At 37.4% G+C, this 20,355-nt stretch overlaps 1 protein-coding gene across 17 annotated transcripts in view; it reads left to right on the plus strand.

Annotated features, from left to right (window-relative positions):
• The window catches only part of ROBO2 (roundabout guidance receptor 2), a 456,391-nt gene extending 438,016 nt beyond the window's left edge, over positions 1-18,375 (plus strand). For 4 of the 17 annotated variants that reach the window (XM_071755767.1, XM_071755757.1, XM_071755794.1 and 1 more), the window contains 5 exons: positions 365-547; positions 4,402-4,572; positions 11,566-11,829; positions 15,791-15,991; positions 16,947-17,177. In XM_071755767.1, coding sequence (XP_071611868.1) covers positions 365-547; positions 4,402-4,572; positions 11,566-11,829; positions 15,791-15,991; positions 16,947-16,948 — 821 coding nt within the window. In that variant the 3' untranslated portion in view covers positions 16,949-17,177. Of the gene's footprint in view, positions 1-364; positions 548-4,401; positions 4,573-11,565; positions 11,830-15,790; positions 15,992-16,946 lie in introns of all 17 variants that reach the window. The other 13 variants (XM_071755803.1, XM_071755832.1, XM_071755812.1 and 10 more) reach the window with 7 other exon arrangements.
• The last annotated feature ends 1,980 nt before the right edge of the window (positions 18,376-20,355 follow it).

Here is a 20,355-nt window from a genome sequence, read left to right on the forward strand (position 1 = left end):
CAGGGAAAATGCATTAACTTTTGAAAGTGTTTTTTATGGAGCCTTTGCATTTGTAGAGAACAGATACCGTTTTGTTTACAGGATCAAAGCAACATGGAGCAAGCTGTGAATGTGATCCCACTTAGTTTTGATATTAATCTTTTATCACATAAACTTTGGGTTTCTCATTGTGAAAGGATATATTCAGCGGGACTTTAAGTTTTAGATTAATATTTTAGATGAATACTGCTCTTTTATATCACACTCTGTCAAATGAATTTTGGGTTTCCTGTTGAGAAAGGACATATTAAGTGGGTCTTTAAGCTTGAGATGATCAAAAATATCAATTGTGCACAACTCACTAGACCCCTACATTTGTTTTTAGGTTCAATGGTAAATGGATGGGGTTCTGCGTCTGATGAGGACCGTAACTTTTCTAGTCATAGATCTAGTGTAGGTAGCTCCTCAGATGACTCGATCTTTACCAGCGGCAGTTTTGCACAAGCACTGGTTGCAGCAGCAGATAAAGCTGGGTTTAGGCTGGATGGAACCAGCCTGACAAGAACAGGTTTGTAGACTCAAAGTTGATGCTTTCTGCATGAAGGATGTCTCTGCCTCTTCTTCTCCCCTTCTCAGTGAACCTGCATCTCACACTTGTCTAACATGCATGGAATAAGGTGGATGGAGATATTTTTATCAGTATATTTTAAATGAAACCTTGTGTTGCATTTAATTTTTAGTGATCTGAAGTAGCGATTAGCACAAGCTTTTTATCTGCACCTTCAATCTGCTGCAGTTTCTCTCTGTGCTGACTCTGCTGTAGATTTACTGACATATGCTGTTTAATATTTCAGTGAAATGATCACTAATTTTGCTGTGCAGTCATTGAAGAATTAATTTTTTGCAAAATCTTCTTATGATCATTCACATTTCCAGTGATGAATACAAAGTTCAAACTATTATCTCCATCCCTGCTCTTCTGTTGCATCTCTTCTTGCAAAAGTGTATTTTCCTGTGAAGTTTTTATAAGCATGGGGTGAATTGGTGTGCTTTTATTGTTAACAATAAAAACTGTAAAAAGCCTTAGTAGTAGCTGACTTTAAATATACTCAATTCAATAAGTTAATATGTTTTGACAAAATCTAATTTTAATCTGCCATCTGAATCTGCCACGTTAAATGTAACAAAGGTAAAGTGACTATTGCTTTTAATAACAGCCAAACTGGGTCATGTTTTAAACTTTATATATTTTAATTCTAGATAGAGGGTTTTCTCTTTTTTTCTGGTTTTTTTTTTCTTTTTTTCTTTTCTTCTTGGACTCATTAAAAGCTAATGCAAAAATTTCACCTGAAGTTAACATTGCTTGTACCAGTCTATTGAGAGTTCAATTTCCACCATGAACAGGCACATAACAAAAGTAAATGGATGCACAAACACATAGACCCTCTTAAATAAATATAATTTCTTATTGTAGCTGTGTAAGTGGAAAGTGCAAGGAAAAGATGAGAACTCTTTTATCAGTTATATTTTTCCAGTTTAATTGGGTCACAAATACGCTTAAACTGGGTACTTGCAGGTAATTCCTCAGACAGACTGTTAAGAGTTTAGGGTACAACAAAGTATTCAATGGCTGTGGTAGAGACTTTGTGATGATTGCCTTCTTACTGTTTTAATGATCCAGTGGGCAAAACAGAAACAAAATAAAACCCACATGTAAACCTTCAGCTCTCCCTTCTTTTCCTCACAAAAACCTCAGCAAATGAAATAACTCCCCAATGGGGTAATGATACCTCCCAGGATAGCATGGATAATCAGACCTGCTTATTACTGAGTGGCTGTACCACAGCAAGCCCCCCATCATGAAAAATTTTGTCTAGTAGCAGAGAAGCAGCAGTATTATTTCTGTTTGTGTCTCTGGAGGGACTCTGAAGGTCCTGACTCTTTACTCCTTTGCAGTCTGGACAGTTATTTTCACCCCCTCAGAACAGCTGTGAAACATTCTTACTGATATGAAAGGAGAAGTCCAACTCGATAGCCTCTTTTGGGTGTGCTTGATTGCCATGCATAAGAGGCCCTGGTAAATAAAGGCACAAAGTGTCTTTTCTGCCAGACACTTTGCTTCCAGTTTCCAGAAGCCATCGTGTGATTTGCTGCGAAGTTCAGACAGTTTTCTTTTTAAAACTCTTGGGAGATTAAATCAAGAATTAGTGGTTTCATCCTTGTCTCCACTTACACTAGATCTACTACAGAGTCTGACACTGCTCAGCACTTCTTACTGGAAGGGCTGCCTACAAGCACAAGATGCTGTAATCAGTTATTAGGTGCCTTGGAAAATGTCTTTTAGGAGCATTCACATCATTTGTGTTTGCCCTATGACTGATTTAAGTCAGTGCTATTTATTTTCCCTCATTTTCATGGAGAGAGAAAAGAGAGAATGTTTGGTGTCTATTTATTTTTCAAACCAACATTCTGAATGAACAATCACATTTCTTTAGTCAAGAGAATAATATGAAGAATCTAATTCTTCACTCACTAGTTGCACTTGCATGTTGCAAGTTTATTTTTGCAAAGCATCTGTGCAACGTGCTGTGAGCTAGGATGGAATTTCAGGCTCATATCTGCAATTCTTTGAATTAGTGGTATTTTTTTAGTTTTAAATAAAATTTTAATATTTTATCTGTGTTTGTCTGTTGGTTTACACTTAGAAAGTAAGGGCTTGATCACTTCTTTGTCTGGCTGCAGCTGTGCCAGCTATAGAAGTTAATGTTTCCATCTTTCCCCCAAATGCTTATTACTGCTCTTTCCCAGCTACAGAATTAGCTGCTTGGATGAGCGTTCGGTAACACATTTCAGTTAAAACAATCCAGGTTAGCAAAGCCATACCTCTCATACTGTTAAAGTTCAATTGGGCTTATTTTAAAAGAGGAGAGTTAGGGAATGTCCATGTGAAGTGCTCAAACGTGGTAACCTCTGATAGCTGGCAGTGTCACGCAACTGGGAGAGAAGCCTGCCTAAGAGCAGCGTCCTCCTCAGGGTGCATAGCAGTCAGAAGATAGAAAATCAAGCCTGAGACAGTCAGGGAATCTCTGAAGTCAAACACCAAGATGTTATTCTAACATGTATGTATTAAAATGAAATGCCAAGTTAGAGAGATTATGGCTATTTTTCTAACTTCACCCTCCTTGCTCTGAGAATATTGCAAGTTGCGTAGCAGGTGGCATATTAGTCCTGATAAGGCTTTTATGGATCAGGTTGTATGTGATGGCATGTTTAAAGTAAATCCATCTAATGAAATATTTTACTAGAAAACATCATTCACAACAGATGAAACTGGTCTAAGTTAACCAGAAGATAAAAAACCTCCTTGCTATTTGTGGTTGACCAGAAAAATTACAAACTGTGATCTTTCCACATTCCAAAAAATCTTACACCATTTGGTGTAAGAAAGTAGCACTAAAAGAGCATAGGTTTTTACTGTTTTATACATTTTCCACTGCAGATAGGATTAAAACAAATAGGAATTCAAATGTTAAATTCCCCGAGATACTTGACAAGAATGACATACAGATGACAAAAAGAAAGTAAAAGATTGTGCTCTTTAGTTTTCATCAGTTATTATTAAACCAAAAGCCTGATTAACCGATTAAAAATATCAAAGAGGAAGTGAATGTAGTTAATGAACTGTGTTCCTACAGTTCCTGTTGTGATGCTTTTAATGATCTTTTCCATAGAACAGCATCAAGAATTTTTTTTTTTTTTTTTTTAAGAGAAATCATGTATCTTGATTAGTCTCTCCACATAAAAAAATGTGAGGAATAAATTCATTCAGATACATTATTTTTTTCACATACAAAAAAACTAAAAAATAAAAAGAAATTTTTTGCATTTAAATATATTCCCATTTTTATTTCTTGAGAAATGAGAGCCTTTATGTATTCAAACCTACACTGCTACATAGCTTGCAAAATCAGTTATGTTTATTTCACTGGAGCTACTCCAGATATACAGTGCATATGGGAGCCCCTAAAATGAGAATCTAGCTCTGCAAACACGAAGGTGGAAGGCAGGAGGAGATAAATTTGATATGACTACAGAACTGTTTTCCTTCCCTGCTGAAGGCTGAGGAATTATTATGACACATCTGTTCAGCACACAGAGCAGGTAGGAGTTACATGGCATACAGTAGTTTTATCACAACAGATGGAATGATTTTAATTATAAAAGTTAAAGACAAAAGAATGCCAAGTTTCTCACTTTGCTTGTTGTGGTGTGTCTTAAAGCAGTTGTCATCAGTGAGTACCTCAAGGGGACACTTGCTTGCCTCTGAGAATTAGACCAGATTTAATGTTTTGGAACAGACATTAATAGAACAGCTCATCTCAAGGCAATAACACTTTGTCATCTGTTTTGTCTTTTTTTTAGGCAAAGCATACCCTTCCTCTCAGAGACCTCGACCAAGCAGCCCTTTTTCTACTGACAGCAACACCAGTGCAGCTGTCAATCAGAGTCAGAGGCCAAGGCCCACTAAAAAACATAAGGGAGGAAGGTTGGATCAACCTCCCTTACCTCATCGTAGAGAGGGAATAACAGACGGTAAGTGTTGTGGTGTGAAGTCCATGACCATGATCTGCAACAAGCAGGTGGGCAGAATGGGAGAACATAAAGCAATCTTTCTTAAGAAATATGCATTACAGTGAATTTTTTTTTTTGGTGAAATGTAGTCCCCAGGTTGCCAGGTGAGCAATACTGCAACACTAGCGGTGTGGTGTTTGGTTAAGTGAGCCTTCAAGGAGCTTTTCTTTATTTCAGCTCTGAACACGTTAGCATCACTTAGGTTTTCTCAGATCTTGATATAAATCTTACCCAAAAATGACTGTGTTGCAGGTGGGTTGACATTTAAAAAAGGGCCTGTGGGTAATTTTACATACAATGAAAGTAGCCACCACCAGCAGTAGTTGCATTCTATGAATTCCTAAGGAGAAGCGTAGACCCAGTCCTACAATGCCCTCTTTGTTTTGTGCTGCTTCTGACAGCCACCCAACTGCTATATCAATGTGTCATGCTTTTCTCATGATTCTGCCTCATGTCGTGTCTGTGCTGCTTCATTCCTGACACGCACCAACCTCAAAGACTTTGTTCCCCTCTTTGATATCTCCACTTCGCTCTAACCACCGCTTGCCATCTGGAAATTTCAAGGGTGTATGTTCTGCTCTTCTTATGATTAAGCTCAGTCTTCCAGTATCTTTACCTACCCCCCTCTCAAGCTTGGCAAAAGATGCAATTGCTGCCTGTTACTCCTTGAAGAGGACTAGATAGGAAGGTGGCCAGCTGGCTGCCTCTTCTGGTCTTTGGCCTGGCCTCTGTAGGTGCTGAAATTATCAGAGGGGAGAAACAGGAAAATGGAAAAACGGCATTAAAGAAATTACAGAAGATATCTGTAGTGTCCTGCAGACAGAGATATGATTACTGTCCTCATGCTGACCTCTCTTAACAGTGTTAAAAGCAGGGAAATTCTAAGAGCTAGACTGTCCTACCTGTCTCAGTGGCCCTCATAACATAATCTGGACCACAGGAGGAGGTGTGATGCTAGTGAGTCTAGCTCCCAATCTTAAGTATATCTTGACAATTCCTCCACTGTTTGGGGAAAGTGTAAGAATAAAAAACTAGGCACAACAAACTTTATGTTTTAGCATAAACATCCCACTTTTTCTAGTAGAAATTATTTGAGAATCAGAGAATCATAGATTATCTCAAGTTGGGAGGGTCCAACTTTCTTCACTATTGTCTTTGGACAAGTAGTATAATAAATAATTTTGATAGAGAGTATGTTTAAGTTTGGTTTATTTGTGATGTGCTATGTGCTACTTTATGTATAAATATGTTAACAGCAAGGTGGACTGTGGCCACTAAAACTGCCAGAGCTCTCCTCCCAGTCATAATAACCAGGTGAATAGACACAGTTTTGCAGTATGCTGTGATAGTTCCCTTGATTGTGGAGAACAGATTCCAGAAGTGAAAGCATTCACTAAAGAGGTTCTCATTATATCTTACTTGGCAAAACAGCTTAAAGTATCTTAGACTTCACTCATATGGATCTGAATCGGTTTGAACATTAATGCCTTCATCTCTTGGATATATTCCAGAGCTTTCCCTACACAGATCCATTAAATAGATGTGTCGATGTGAATAGTAAATGGGAATTGTGGGTCACTTCCAGTGCTGTCAATACTCCTTTTGTGCATACGTCAAGTGAACCCCTTTACTTGACATATCCCGCCCCCTTAAATTATGAGCATTTTGGACCACAAATTCTGTGTACATGTGAGTTTGTACTACATGCTCTATGGGACCTTAATTCTTTTGCTTTTCAGAACTATTGCTATAGAAATGTTTAACAATAGTACAGATACCAGGAAATTAAAGAGAAACCAGTTCAGCTCGTGAAACTGATGGAAGAGTGACTCCATTGTAAAATCTGGCATTATTTTGAATTAATGAAAGAAATCAGAATTTAACATCTATTAAAAAAAAAAAAAAAAAAGAAAAAAAAAAAAAAGAAAAAAAAAGAAGACAAAAAAAGAAAGAAGAATTTGCTATCACCTTGTCTCTATTCTTTATAAAACACCAATATTATTGAGTTTCCTTCATATATATTTGAGTCAGAATTTCTATGGTATACCATTTGCTTAAACAGTCCACTTCTCAGACACAGGTACTAACTGCAACAGTTTTTGGACTGTATTAGCTTGACATTTGTCTGTTATAAACCTAGTTAAAGTGCTTACTATATGTTCCAAAACATTATAATGCCATGGAGTAATAGAAGATTCTTTCTCATTCTCTCTTACCACAGGAACAAACAATCACAAAATGTACAGTATTTCCACTTCCACTCTTACTAAATATGATAGCTAAAATATCATAGCTAAATTTGCAAAAGAACATTTGTCAATTAAGGAAGATAAAGATTGCTGCTGCCACCTGTGTGTATGAAAACAAAATGAATTCAGGAACCTGTGGTATACAGAAATTCAAAATGTTAACTGGATGCTTTGCATGGAATGAACTTTACAAAGAGAGATCCACTGTGCTTAAGCTATGGTTAGGAAAAGAAAGAAGGAGAACCTGGAATAGATCCAGTAGTTCTGAACCCTAATCGAGCCCTGGACTAGCCTGGTATCAGTAGGAAGCATCACTATATGTATTTTTCTCCTGGTTTTGGTACATCTGCAATACATACTCTTAATACTGGTTCCTCTTGGATTTGTCATAAAAACATACTTAGTTTGTCAAACATACTTAGTCTGTCAAAGATCTTCAGGTTTCCAAGCCCGATGAGTCCTAGCATCCTGTTTTTAAGTCTCATCACATACTGGATATCTGTTATTTTAAATACCTTTCTCTGCCCTTTCCAGTATGCTTCCTGAGAACTTGTCCCTTGTTAGCTTTAACTGTGTGAGACGGTACAAAAGACCAAAGAAATATTCATATTTAACATGTAGCACACTGATCCCCAACTGTATAAGCATATGAGGGTACAACTTCATGCCTACTTTTAACAGCAATCCTCACAAATCCTCTAAAAGCCTGTTTCTTCATTTCCTTCAGTCACAGGTCACAATCCTCTAGTGACTGACTCTGAATTGAGTCTTCGTGTTTGTCTTGCTGAACAACTTGGTTTTTAATTTCCCTGTCCTAAAAGGCCACAGAGACAACAGCAAATCCACAGAGGAAGAACACCTTATGAATCTCTAAAATGATGAAAAACTCTGATTCTGAGCTCACAGTCCAACATAACAAAAAATAGGATTTTTTTAGTTCTAGGGCTCAAGGAATAGTCTGTTTCCTTGAAACAGCTTATTAATAAGTTGCAAAAAAGTGGAATGTCACCTATATAGTAGCAATGTAACTACATTATTGAATTGAACAGCTCTTCCTTAGCTTTATTTCAAAAGCCCAAATAGGAAGCAGAAGGGAAATATAGTGAGGGGTTAAAAAGGACAATTGGAGCTTAGGATTTCTATTAGCTTTGCTACTGACTTCCTATTGTGCTTTACAAATCATTCTTTGCTGAGGTAGATCACTGTAGAGAACATGCTTATTTCTGATGCTAGAAAGTGATTCAGAAGCTAACTAAAAGTCAGAGTAATTATCACCTCTAGGAAAACAAATCACTGGCACAGGTAGAAAGGGATGTCCTTGTACTTGCTGGTTCTGTAACTTGCTGCTTTTCCAGTTAATAATGAGAGGCTGTGCCAAAGCTTGACTAGTGCCTGAATCATTTTGCCAGTGCTTTGCCTTCTGAAGGAGGGCTGGAGTAATCCCAACCTAAACATCTATCTACCCCTTATCAGGCACTCTGATGTCCTACAGCTTCTCAATCACAATCCCTCCATTAGTAAATCAATAAGACCATCACCTCCCCACCAATACACTTATAAATTTCCTTGCAAGTTTGATAATTCTGCCATTAGAGGCTGCAAGTTGCAGTTTGGATGACATCCCAGTGGCCCAGTAAGTTAGTAGCTCAATATGGGTGTTTTACCTGGCACCTGTAAGATAAATGTAATTTAGATGGAAGTACAGTGATAATCAGTGATACTACTCTGGGTATGCTCACTGAAAATCCCGCTGATGTCCCTAAATTTCTAGATTAAAAACTTCTCTGAAGTGATTGACATGATGGAATGAGTTGGTTTGCCTCTATATGGTAATAAGCCTGCCTGATAGATTGAGACTACTAACTTCTTTTGATCTCTATTTACCAGCAGCCAAAATGCCACCCATTAACCATCATGTATGTGCATACTCACAGGTGTGTGTGGAGAGGTGTTCGCAGTCACATACGGATACACTGGTCTGGGAAATGAGAGGGTAGGCAAGATTGTTCTCTGTGGCACTGGAGGAGGGAACTTGTGACTAGAAATACATGCAAGATAGCAAGATAGCAGAACGTATTTAGTAATTAATTAAGGCAGATTTGCACCACAGAGTTGCAGAGCAAATAAAAAGCCACATGTCCTAATGAAGTGCTCTCCCAGCTTCTCTTATTAAAGAGGAAAGATAGGTGTTACTGTGACAATCAACTTGAATAAGAAAGGTGGAAAACCAAACAGTTTAGTCAGGTGATGATTGGCTAGAATTAGTAAACATTCTTACAGACCTTCTCAGATATGTCTGATACAGTTCAGTAAGTCTGTGCTTGGACTGAAGTTAGGTTACATTACTTCTGTAGTGCCTACAGTTCTTCTAGAATTGTGTGAAGCTTCAGTAGCAGCTTGATTTTATTTTTCATTTCAACACATCCACAGTTCTAAAACACCCAAACGGCTTTACAAACATGTTTTTTCATTTCACTTCTATGCATCAGGCAATCATTATGCCCATTCTATGGATGGATTAAAGAAAGAGTTAATAGCAATGGTTAACAGCAGCATAAGTCTACAGTAATTCCAGGAATTTCAGCTAGCTCTAGAACATGCAGTACAATTTAAGTACAATCCTTATTTCATTCTCAGTTTCTAATTATTAAGTATTAGGTGGCAGTGTCTAAAGAAGTTTACTGTATGTTAAGAAGTCTGATACTGCTTATGGTACTACTTACGGTAAATATTTCATGTTGGAAAATTGCATTGTCAGATGTCATGTTATGACTGTGTTTAGTGGATTCAATGCATCTCCATAAAGTGCTTATAAATCACAACTTCAGTAATCTCTTTTTCAAATTGCATAAGCAGAGGCCAGTGTTGTGGTTCTATACATTAGCTGGTTATGATTGCAATAAAATCAATTATAAGAAATGCCTTTTTGGAAGCCAACACTATAAAGCAATTTTAACATTGGCAAGCTCCCATACCCTCCCACTTCCACCTACAGTAACTCAAATATAGTCATTGTCATGAAAGGTCACATCTATATTCATAACTAAAAATTTCTCAAATAAATTAGTGCTGAACATAAAGCATACACCAAGCTTGCTGACAGATTATTATAAGGCTGTTCAAGGCAGAAGATAGATATCTTAATCAGGGGGATAGCGCTTCAGCTGTGAACAAAGGTACAGGGGCAACATCAGATGCAACTTCTCTCCCTCATAGACACAAATAACCTGCACGTCCTCATTTATCTGTAAGAGACAATGTTGACTGGAATGACATCTCAGGAACATTGGAAGCATTTCTGCCCCATGCATGAGATAAAGGTATCACCTCTGGCAGCAAGGACATGAAAAAAAGTCTGTGTAGCATTATTTAAAGCTGGACTACAGCCTTTGAAATAAATTCACTCCAAAGGCCTCCTCACCACTTTATAAAATTAATTTCAGTTTCACTAGAGTTATAAACAACACACTTTCTGGCAGGCAAAGAGTAGGTTTGCTTTTCCGTGCCTTTTACTGAGCCAGTTCAATTCCTTGACAAACCTTGGCAACACAAGATACAAAAGTCTAGAAAGCAGGAAAGACCTGTAGCTCATGTAAACTAACAGAGATTTGGGAAAGTTGGTCCTGCTGCACATATTTATTTAGGCATGTATTGCTGAAAAATGGAATTATCAACAAGTGTTCTTCATATAAAACATATCCTACACGAGAAAGCGTTCATTACCATACCAAAGGCTTTATCTTTTTCTGATTTTTTTTTTTTTTTTAATAACATGAGGCTTTTCTGGACTACTGTAAGTCTGTCATATACCTTACAGGAAAATCTTATGTTTAGAATTATAATCATCCATATTCTATAATTGTGTCAAGGAGTAATAAACAGAATGTACTTTTGCCTCCACAAATATGATTAGAAGCTCAATCTTCAATTCTACAAGAATCTTAGTAGTCCAAGTCCTAAATTTGAAAAAAACAAGTGTTCTTAGAGACCAGGCAAGTGTCTTCCAGTGTTCAGCTGAAATTGTGTTTTTACCAGTTATTTTTGCAAGACAGCTAAGCTTAGGAGTGGCTGTCCTTGTCTGTGAAGATTCTAGTTCTTGGCTGAACATTCAAATACAATTGAGTAAAATTTTCACCTGTTGTTTAGTGGTTCCATTTAAACATACATTTTCCAGACATGTGTTGATGCTTTTTCAATGATAGTAGGTTCCGTGAACATTTTTTTTTCCCACATTTTGTGGAATTTTTTGCATTTTGATGAAGTTTTACATATTAATTTTGAGTTTAAGCCTCAAGCTTAAAGCCCAGAAATAGGCATGATGAAGCAAGACCCAATATGATGGGGGGAAAAATCACTCTGGCATCTGGTACAGATCACTTTTTCACAGCCTTTCTTAATTGTTTGCTGATACTGATAGAGCCAAATGTAGTATAGCCCACAGAAAATAAATCCCATGCTTAGAAATGTAAGTCAGCTTCAAGCCTAATGATTTTTATGGAAGTTAGAAAGAGCTCACAACACAATAACCTGAGTGAAAAACTAGTGGCCTGTAAAAAACCCATTTCTGATTAGCGTGGAATTTCCTCCTTTTAAAAATCAGCGGCCGGAGTGATTCATGCCGTTTGCAAGGGACATTTCTGCATCAAGTAGACCTTGTGTTTCAATGAAAACACTAGTTCATCTAAATCTTATTCACGTTTTTTAGATCTTCCACCACCACCTGACCCACCCCCTGGTCAGGGTTTAAGGCAGCAAGTAGTCCCCAGCCAGCAGCGCGGAGGCTCGGCAGAGAGGAAAGGAAGCTCTCTTGAGAGGCAGCATGCACCGAACGTAGATGACACAAAGAGCTCCCTGGACCGGCAAGCTAGGACGTCACTAGAGTGGCAGCGGCAAACCCAGGAGTGGATAAGCTCTACAGACCGCCAAGAGGATTTCAGGAAAGCCCAACATAAACAAGCCTTCGGATCAGGTGTGTGTCTGCTGCACCAGCCGAGGCAACTCAGACGGCTTCTTGATGCTTCTCTGTGTCTGCCGGGAGTCCAGGGTTGCCCCATGCCCCTCTCTGCCGGGCTCGGGCTGGAATATAAGAGCAGGCAAAGAGAAGTGAGAGCTTTTGCTCCAAGCTTTTGCCCTCCTGAAGCAAGGGAGTCTCATTAGCACCCAACTTGGTGCATTCCTTACAGCAGTTAATAATGTTGTCAAGCGTAGCAGTGGAAAGAACAGGAAGAGTTTCAGGCAGGCAGGGAAGAAGAGACAGATTTTAAACTGTACTTTCTGTTAGACGTATTTATTTATATATACAGGGACATATTTTCTTGTTCTTTCGACTTGCTTCTAAACTGGCAGCAGTTAGTTTTGCATGTCAGTGAGAGGGCTGATCCTTCTGAGCTACTAACTTTCTTTCCAGCTGGATTGAAAACACTGTCATCTCCTTATTCAAGGATTTGATGATGTAATATTCATCTCTTAGGCCCTGCAAGGTGACAGCACAGTTTTTCACCTTTACATAGGACCTTCTCATTGCTGAGTGCTGGCTTTATCTCCTAAATGGAGATTTCAGGTCTACAAAAATGGGTGTATCAGGGGATGTTGAGATTAAGTCATAATTCTACATTATTCACAGATTTTTTCTCACAGCCTGACCTCAAGTAGAAGCTGCTGTTTCAGGTCCCCTTACTAGTGTATGTTCTTCAACCCACTAATCACATGTTATCCCAGTGCTGATTAGAGTGATGCAAGAGGACAGTTAAGAAGGTTAAATATAAAACAAAATAAAAAACAAACTGGTACTGTATGTGGAGCTTTCTGCAGGGCTACACTGTTTTTTGAGGTATGAATGTAGCTTCCACAGCAACACTGGAGGCACTCATCAGATTTTTTCCTATTTTTATTCTACTATTAATGTCCCTTATTAATCTCTCACACTAATACCAAAGACAGTTTAAAAAAAAAAAAAATAGTAGTATGCTAGCAAACCTGCCATTGGGGCAGGATTTACTGATTAAAGTAATCAAGGAAATATCACTGCCCATATTTAAAATGGCAATACAATATTTTAAAATACAATACATATTTTAAAGTATACAATAGTGGTACAGATAAAACCCCTTGATCTTTCAGCTGCATAAAAAGTAAGTGGTTTTTCATGTTGTGAAATGATGATGAGAAATCACACTTTAAAAATAGTATGTGAAATTCATGCTACTTGGTGAAATAGCAACTTTAATTACAATGTACAAGACATAGAAAATAGCCGAAATATACTTTATGCATCTCGTTTCTTTGTAAGTTATTACTAAGTATGCTTCTCTGACCTGGTTATCAAGAACTCCCCTCCTTTTCAAAATTCATCTGTCCTAAAATAAAATGAGCTTGATATTGAAATTTCCAGTGCCCTACACAGGCACTGATTTTAGGGCTAGAGTGAATACAGGTATCTTGTTCTTGTCAAGTTCAGGATAACTAGAGCAATAAAATATTGTCTATTGACAAAGCATTCCTGTAGGAGATATTATCCTGGTGGGAGGGGTTTAGAAAGTTTGTGCAGACAGTGGACCAGAGCTTCATATATATTTATCTGTCTTATTCCAGCTTCTTATACCTTCCACTAGACCAGGTTGCTCAAGGCCCCATCCATCCTGGCTTAAACACTTCCAGGGAGGGAGCATCCACAACTTCCTTGGGCAACCTGTTCCAGTGTCTCACCACCCTCTAATTAAAGAATTTCTTCTTAATGATTAACTTAAATCTCTCCAAGTTTGAAACCATTTCCCCTTGTCCTCTTACCATGTAGAAAGCCCTACCCCAGCTTTCTTATAGGCCTCCTTCAGATACTGGAAGGTTGCTATAAGGTCACCTCAGAGCCTGCTTTTCTCCAGGCTGAACAACCCCAGCTTCCTCAGCCTGTCTTCATAGAGGAGGTGCTCCAGACCTCCGATCATTTCAGTGGCTCTGCTCTGGACACGTTCCAGGAGCTTTGTGTCCTTCTCATGTTGGGGACTCCAGAACTGGACACAGTACTCCAGGTGGGGGCTCGCAAGAACACAGTAGAGGGGCAGAATCACCTCCCTCGACTGGCCGTCTGTTTCTTTTGATGCAGCCCAGGACCCAGTTGGCTTTCTGAGCTGCAAGTACACATTGACGGCCCATGTGAAGCTTCTGGTCATGGTTGTTTTTAATCAATATTTCATTGAGCCCTAAGGAGGACTTATCCTGAGTCCACAAATGAGAAAAATCAATTGACTATATATGTCATCTTCAAACTCTTTTGCAGTGCTAGTGACTTTTCTTTCCATCCTTTAAAATGTATCCAGCTTTCTGCTAAACTGATTTATGCTGCTTGCTTTATTGCTGTCATAATGAAAGCTGTTCCATATTTTAGCCAGCCTCTGGAAACCAGGTTTGCATCTGATTCTATTGTTAGGCCTTGATATATAAAGAACAGGTAACATAATTTAGGAAGCTATGGCTGTTAAATGCCATTTTACTATGCCTTTTAAGCATGTCTTTATGTTCCAGCAAGGACAGCACATGGTCGTAGCACAAAACACAGATAACGCCCTTACTTCCTGCAGCACAAATATTCGGGTCCCTTGGGCAGGGCCAGAGGGAGATACTTTGGCAGAGAAAGCAGTCAGCTGCTTGCCCACTTCTGCAACAGTTTTACCTTAGAGATGGGTTTTGTTTAACAGCAGATCACCTGGGGAATTCCCTTGTCCTACTCACTTGTGGCAGTAGGCACAATGAATGAAATCCTGTTTCTTCATGAATTCGTTCTCATTTAGCATTTCTTTAAGTTAATTGTCCCTCTGCTGCAGACTTTGCAAAGGCTTTAAGACTGAATAAAAACATTTTTATCTCCTCTTTCTTTCCAACCATCCCTATCTACTTTTCCTTCTGTGTTCCTGCCCTCTGTCAAAGAAAGTCTCATCAGATTCTTCTTCTCATCTGATTGCTTAAGAGTGAAAACAACGGGAAAATCAAAATTAAAAAAAATCCCTTTCAGCCCAGGTTCACTTCAAAAATGTAAGATTCAAACATAAGATATCTCACTTATTTCAGAAGCAGCACTTCCTATCTAAGGTTAAGCACAAATACTCCTTCTTGAATCAAACTATATTTAGCATGGTATCAGTGCTACTGTTTTGCTTCTTAGGTTAGGATTATTACAGTATCTCCTGGAAACTCTAATCCTATGTGATGTCTTGTTTTACTTCATGTTACATGAAGACATGCCGTCCTATGCTTTATTGATATTAATCCTACTCTGGCAAGCAGTTTATTATTACAGATCTTCACAAAGGAAGAGGCCATGTGAGCAAAAGTAAGCCTTTTGCTCATAATGAAACATGAAACAAGCTGCAGGAAGATCTGCTCACCCCAAATATTACAGCTACTAATATTATGCGTATATAATGTTTTCCGCTGTAATTCACAACCAGTGGAAAAAATCTTCAGTGTATTTTGTTAGAAATTACTTAGCTGCTGGAAGATAATTAAATTAGCTGATACTGTGGTTCTTTATCTAAATTGATTGAAGTAATGTTACCATAATTTAAGCTAAAGAAGAGGAAAAAGCAGATTCATGTAGGCTTGAAGCAATAATCTAATCATAGCTGCATTGTTTTGGAAATTGTATTTTTATTAAAGTATCTATGATTCATGATCTACTACCTCATAATGAATCTAGGCTTTTTATAATTAATACAAAGTAATTTATGAGTTTACATCAAAGCAAGATTAAATTCATGCTGGTTTCTTTGTGGGATACAACAATGAGTTGTATATTTTCTTAGGTAAAATTGTCTCACTATAAGTCAAGACAAAAGACATATCTGATAGCAGGGATGAATCTCACAGCCATATAAGAATATCATTCCTTTATGTAGGAATTTATTTGGTATTTTTGTTCTTTTGTTTTGCTTTTCTAGAAGAGGCACTCGTACCATATAGTAAACCCAACTTCCCATCCCCTGGTGGCCACAGCTCTTCAGGAACAGCTTCTTCTAAAGGATCCACTGGACCTAGAAAAGGTGAAGTCTTGCGAGGAGGTCACCAACGCAATGCCAGTGACCTTCTCGATATAGGCTATGTGGGATCAAACAGTCAAGGACAGTTTACTGGTGAATTATGTAAGTTTTTCTCTAGCTACAGTTCAAACTCTCACATAGACAAAAAGAGAAAAATTATGAATCTCTGGTGAAGAGAGAGGGAAGTTGAGTGTGACAATCAGATGCAAACAATTTCTTCTGTTCTTTGGTTTGGACAAGTTTAAGTCTATGTAAACCGTACCAACATTACCTCAACAGTACATCTTTCAGTGTGCAACGGTAGTGAAACACTGGGAAAATTGAAAAGAAATTCTAGTAATTTAGAATTTTCTTGGCAGTGTAGTGTGCTTGTTTTGGAAATGCCATCGGCAGTTTTTCTTAGAGAAGTGAATGCATTCGTTGGGCAGAGTGGCAGGTCTGTCATGCCTTAACTTTTTGTTCCTTGAGAAGCAGTAGTCTGCTCTTTTTGACCTTAGATAGAGGTCCTTTTTTATCAACTGTGTAGTCAAGTTTTTCAGTTGTATTTCCCAATTCTTCCCTGAGCGTCCTAGTCCAGGGGAATTATTTTCCAAACTTTTTTCTATTATCTCTCAATATCTGTTAAACCTATAAAACCACATTAATGCTGTGTATGTGGTGGTAGTACTAGATGCCAACAGGTTTGACCCTGTTGCTTGAACTAGAACATCAATATCCCAGGTGCTTTATGCATACTGGTATGTTTACTAGTAAAAGCAATGTAGCTGTTGGGGTGTCTGCCTCCTGTCTGCTGCAGCCAAACCCTCAGTACTGATCAGTAGCTTGTAAGAGAGCTAATAGGGATCTACAGTCCCTGAAATGTGCTCTCAGATATGGTGTTGGTAAGTGCTGAACTGTAGCATCCATCATTTTCTAACTTGGATGCAATTAGCTCTCTTCTCCCAGCCTGCTGAATATTCATGCTTTGCTGCAGTAATGTTGCCATAGACTTTGGTTTGTGTTTTGGGTTTTTTTTTTTTAATACAACGTCTTTCTCTCTCTTTGTTTCTCTCTATAGAGTAGTTGAGAAGACACATTGCAAGCTGCTCTGATGGACCATCAGGTCTGAACTCATGGAAGTGATGACACTAAACAGTGCAATGAACATTTTCTTTATTTATGTACTATTAAAAGAACTGTAAATGCAATGTAAAGACACACAGCCACACATATCCCACAGATACTTTACTTGTGTTCTTCTCTTTAATACACCATCCACCTTAAGCTATTCCTTGTCAGGAGTATATAAAAAAGAAAGAAAAAAAAAATCACTCTCCAGGATGGAAAGGATTTCCTTCTGTATATAATTTCTTTTGTTGCATTGCTATGCAAGCTCACCTTTTTAGCTATGTTCATATTCATGTCTGTTTTTATTGGTCTGTTGTACTATATGTGAATTAATAGGCTGTGGTGCCATATATTAACTTTTAATTGTGTAACTTTTATGTTTAAAGTTTGCACTGCAATTTTATTTGGTGATAAGCACAAAACTCTACTCCTCATGACATGAAGAAAAAAAGAGACTGAATGTGTGAAGATTTACGTACTGTAAGCTACTTTGGATAATGCTGGATGTAAGGGAGTATGTTAGGTGGTTTTCCATTGGGGTGTAGAAATGAGAAAGTGACAGGCAAAACTGGTGTCAGTGAATACATAAGAGACTGATTTAAATCTTTTAAAAGCAAGCAGTGTAGTTGCTCTTCCTATTTAAAAAGGGGCCAGAAGTTGGAAGTGGGAGGTTAAAGAGCAAATATGAAATTAAAGGTGGCATGAGATGGCCTAAACCCTTTCACTAGAATGATGCCCTTAGTATCTCTTTTTAGCCATCCCATGCCTCTAAGTAAAGGGGGAGAAAAACAAATCTTGCTACAAACAAAAGAACTTAAGGTGTTTCACTAAAGCTGTTTTTATATTGCAGTTTTAAAAGAATTATTACCATTAATTTCTCCAACCCAAAACATGAGACAGCTTTTCCAGGAGAAACAAACCATATCACTCAAGGAATCAACTAGTAAGTAGTTAAGGATGCAATTTATTATTCAGACATATTCAGGCTGCTTCCAAAAAAATTGAAATGTCACAGTATCGTATTTCATCTTTCCAATACATGTACAGTACCATAGAGGATAGAGCTGCACCACTGAAATTCATGACATTAATTGTTTTGATGCAGTCTAAACAAATCTTTGTGTTCTGTTACCTGAAGTCTGCGAGAGCTGGATTCACTAAATTTGTAGTAAAATGTTTAGTGTTTGGATGGAAAGGAACGGTCAAATTATTTTTGGCTTGCATTACGTTCATTTCTGGCAATAGAATACATCCAAAAAGTTGGTTATAAGCAAAGAAAATATTTGACCTGTGTTGTAGTGAGTGGCTTCAAATCCTACAATGATGAGGAAATAACGCATGTTTATACACTTTTTTGAATAAACCAAACTCTGTAAGTGGACATGAATGACAGCATCCTGTCTCTTCATTAGTTTTCATTACTCTGTCCAAATCTTCTGTACCTCTCAAATCTCAGTAAGTTTTCAAACTTTTCTTAGAATACTGTATGTGGATAGCCCACTCATGTGATGTTTAATTTAAGTATTGCATCCTACAGCTTATTTTTGTTAGTTAGCTGACCATGAACACAAGTTTCCATTTGAATACTTTTTTTCATATAACCAGTCTATGTTGTTTTATATATTGCCTTGGAACTCACCAGTAATAAGAACACTTATAGTAATGGCAGAATTTTAGAGAAGTAAATTACAATGCTAAATATGTGTTGCTTTTCATTTCATTAACTTGTTCCATGATAAGATAAAACACTACAGCCATCAACTATAACTCAGCACTACTGAATATTAAAAAAAAAATGGTAGTTAACTTCCTTGAGGTCAAGACTGTTACTTAGCAGGTTACAAACCAAAAAAAGTTCAGAAAAAAATGTATGCATTTATTTACATATGTGACCAATGAATATATGTAATTTTCTTGCTTGTTAAACTATTATAGTTAAACCCGTTATTTAAAAACATGAAAAAAATGTTGAAGCAAGATAAAGGCAGCATCATAATTACAGATGTATGGTTTTTATTTTGGTGTTTTCATATGAAAAGAATATTCAGGGTAAAATTCAAATTTAATTCTCTAGAAAATGTTTAACACAGTCATCAGCTTGTGGTTTTTTTCTTTTAATTTGAAAGCTTGTGCTGAGCTTTGGTGGAACACCTTACTCACTATATTCTATTAAAAATTCAGCATCATTAGACATTGATTAAGCCATTCTGATTACCTTGAAATATGTGTTTTATCTCTTCCACTGGAAAGTAAATGTGTGTCAGTATTAAAGCTGTGCAGTACCATGATATTCACTAACTTGTCCATCTGCTTCTGTACATTTCTGTTCATTAATAATTTGCTTACAATATTACATAAGATGTTGTTGTGTATCGCAAAGTGTCTCCATTATCTTACAGGTGATGTCTCTTCTTTTTTTTTCTCTCTCTCTCTTTTCTATACAGTGTACTTCCAATGAACCACAGTACATATTTTTTAAAATGCATTTTAATTTACATTTTTAAAAGAAGTAATCTTCTTTAAAAAAAAAAAAAAAAAAGACAACATTTATTGTGAATAATGTGTTTAAAGAAAAGGGATGTTGTGGCAGCACTTAGAATTGTTTTTAATTTGTTTTTTTTAAAAAAAAAAGACTGTTTATTGGCTACAGTTTGTTCACGGAAGAGTATGACTTATTAATGTGTTTCATTGGTATTGTTAGTGCAGCAAAGTTTAATTGGCATAAAAAGTTGGTTAATAGTACTGTTGAAGTGTGTATTGTATATTTACTGGGGAAAAAAATAAACCGTATTCACATTTCAAATCTACGTCAAAAGATCTTGAGTAAGGAGTCAATATGTGAAAACCCAGACTGGGAAAATCAGGCAATAATAACATAGACTGAGCTATAATCATCACTGTCCACTTACAGTAACAAGGAACGTTTTCTATGCTGATTTTTGCTTTAAGCTCACAGCTGTCTTGTAAACAGGCCAGTGGGAAGCATTGCCTGTCATAGGGATTTCTGTGTAAGGTCCTGTCTGGATTAGGAATAGTTGTACCAATGTAGTTACACTGATGCAACTATTGCTGTCTCAATATGCAGTAAGAACTGCAAGTGCACAGATAATTTGCATGAAGCAAATAAAGTAGTGGACATGTAAAAGCTGTCTTCAGTGGGTCTGAACCCTGGGGGTTTTGTACTGGTGGAGCTACTGCCAATCCAGTACAGAATATCACCAGAATGTATAGATAAATCCTAAATCAATTCCTCTCGATCTTTGCATTGACATGTGCTCAATTTTAAATACAGGAGAGACAAAGGACCAAATAATAAATTGTTGCATGTACTTCAGTGGTGTATTGCTGTATGGGCAGCC

The sequence above is a fragment of the Heliangelus exortis genome, chromosome 1 (assembly GCF_036169615.1).
Source record: "Heliangelus exortis chromosome 1, bHelExo1.hap1, whole genome shotgun sequence".
NCBI classification, from domain to species: domain Eukaryota; kingdom Metazoa; phylum Chordata; class Aves; order Apodiformes; family Trochilidae; genus Heliangelus; species Heliangelus exortis.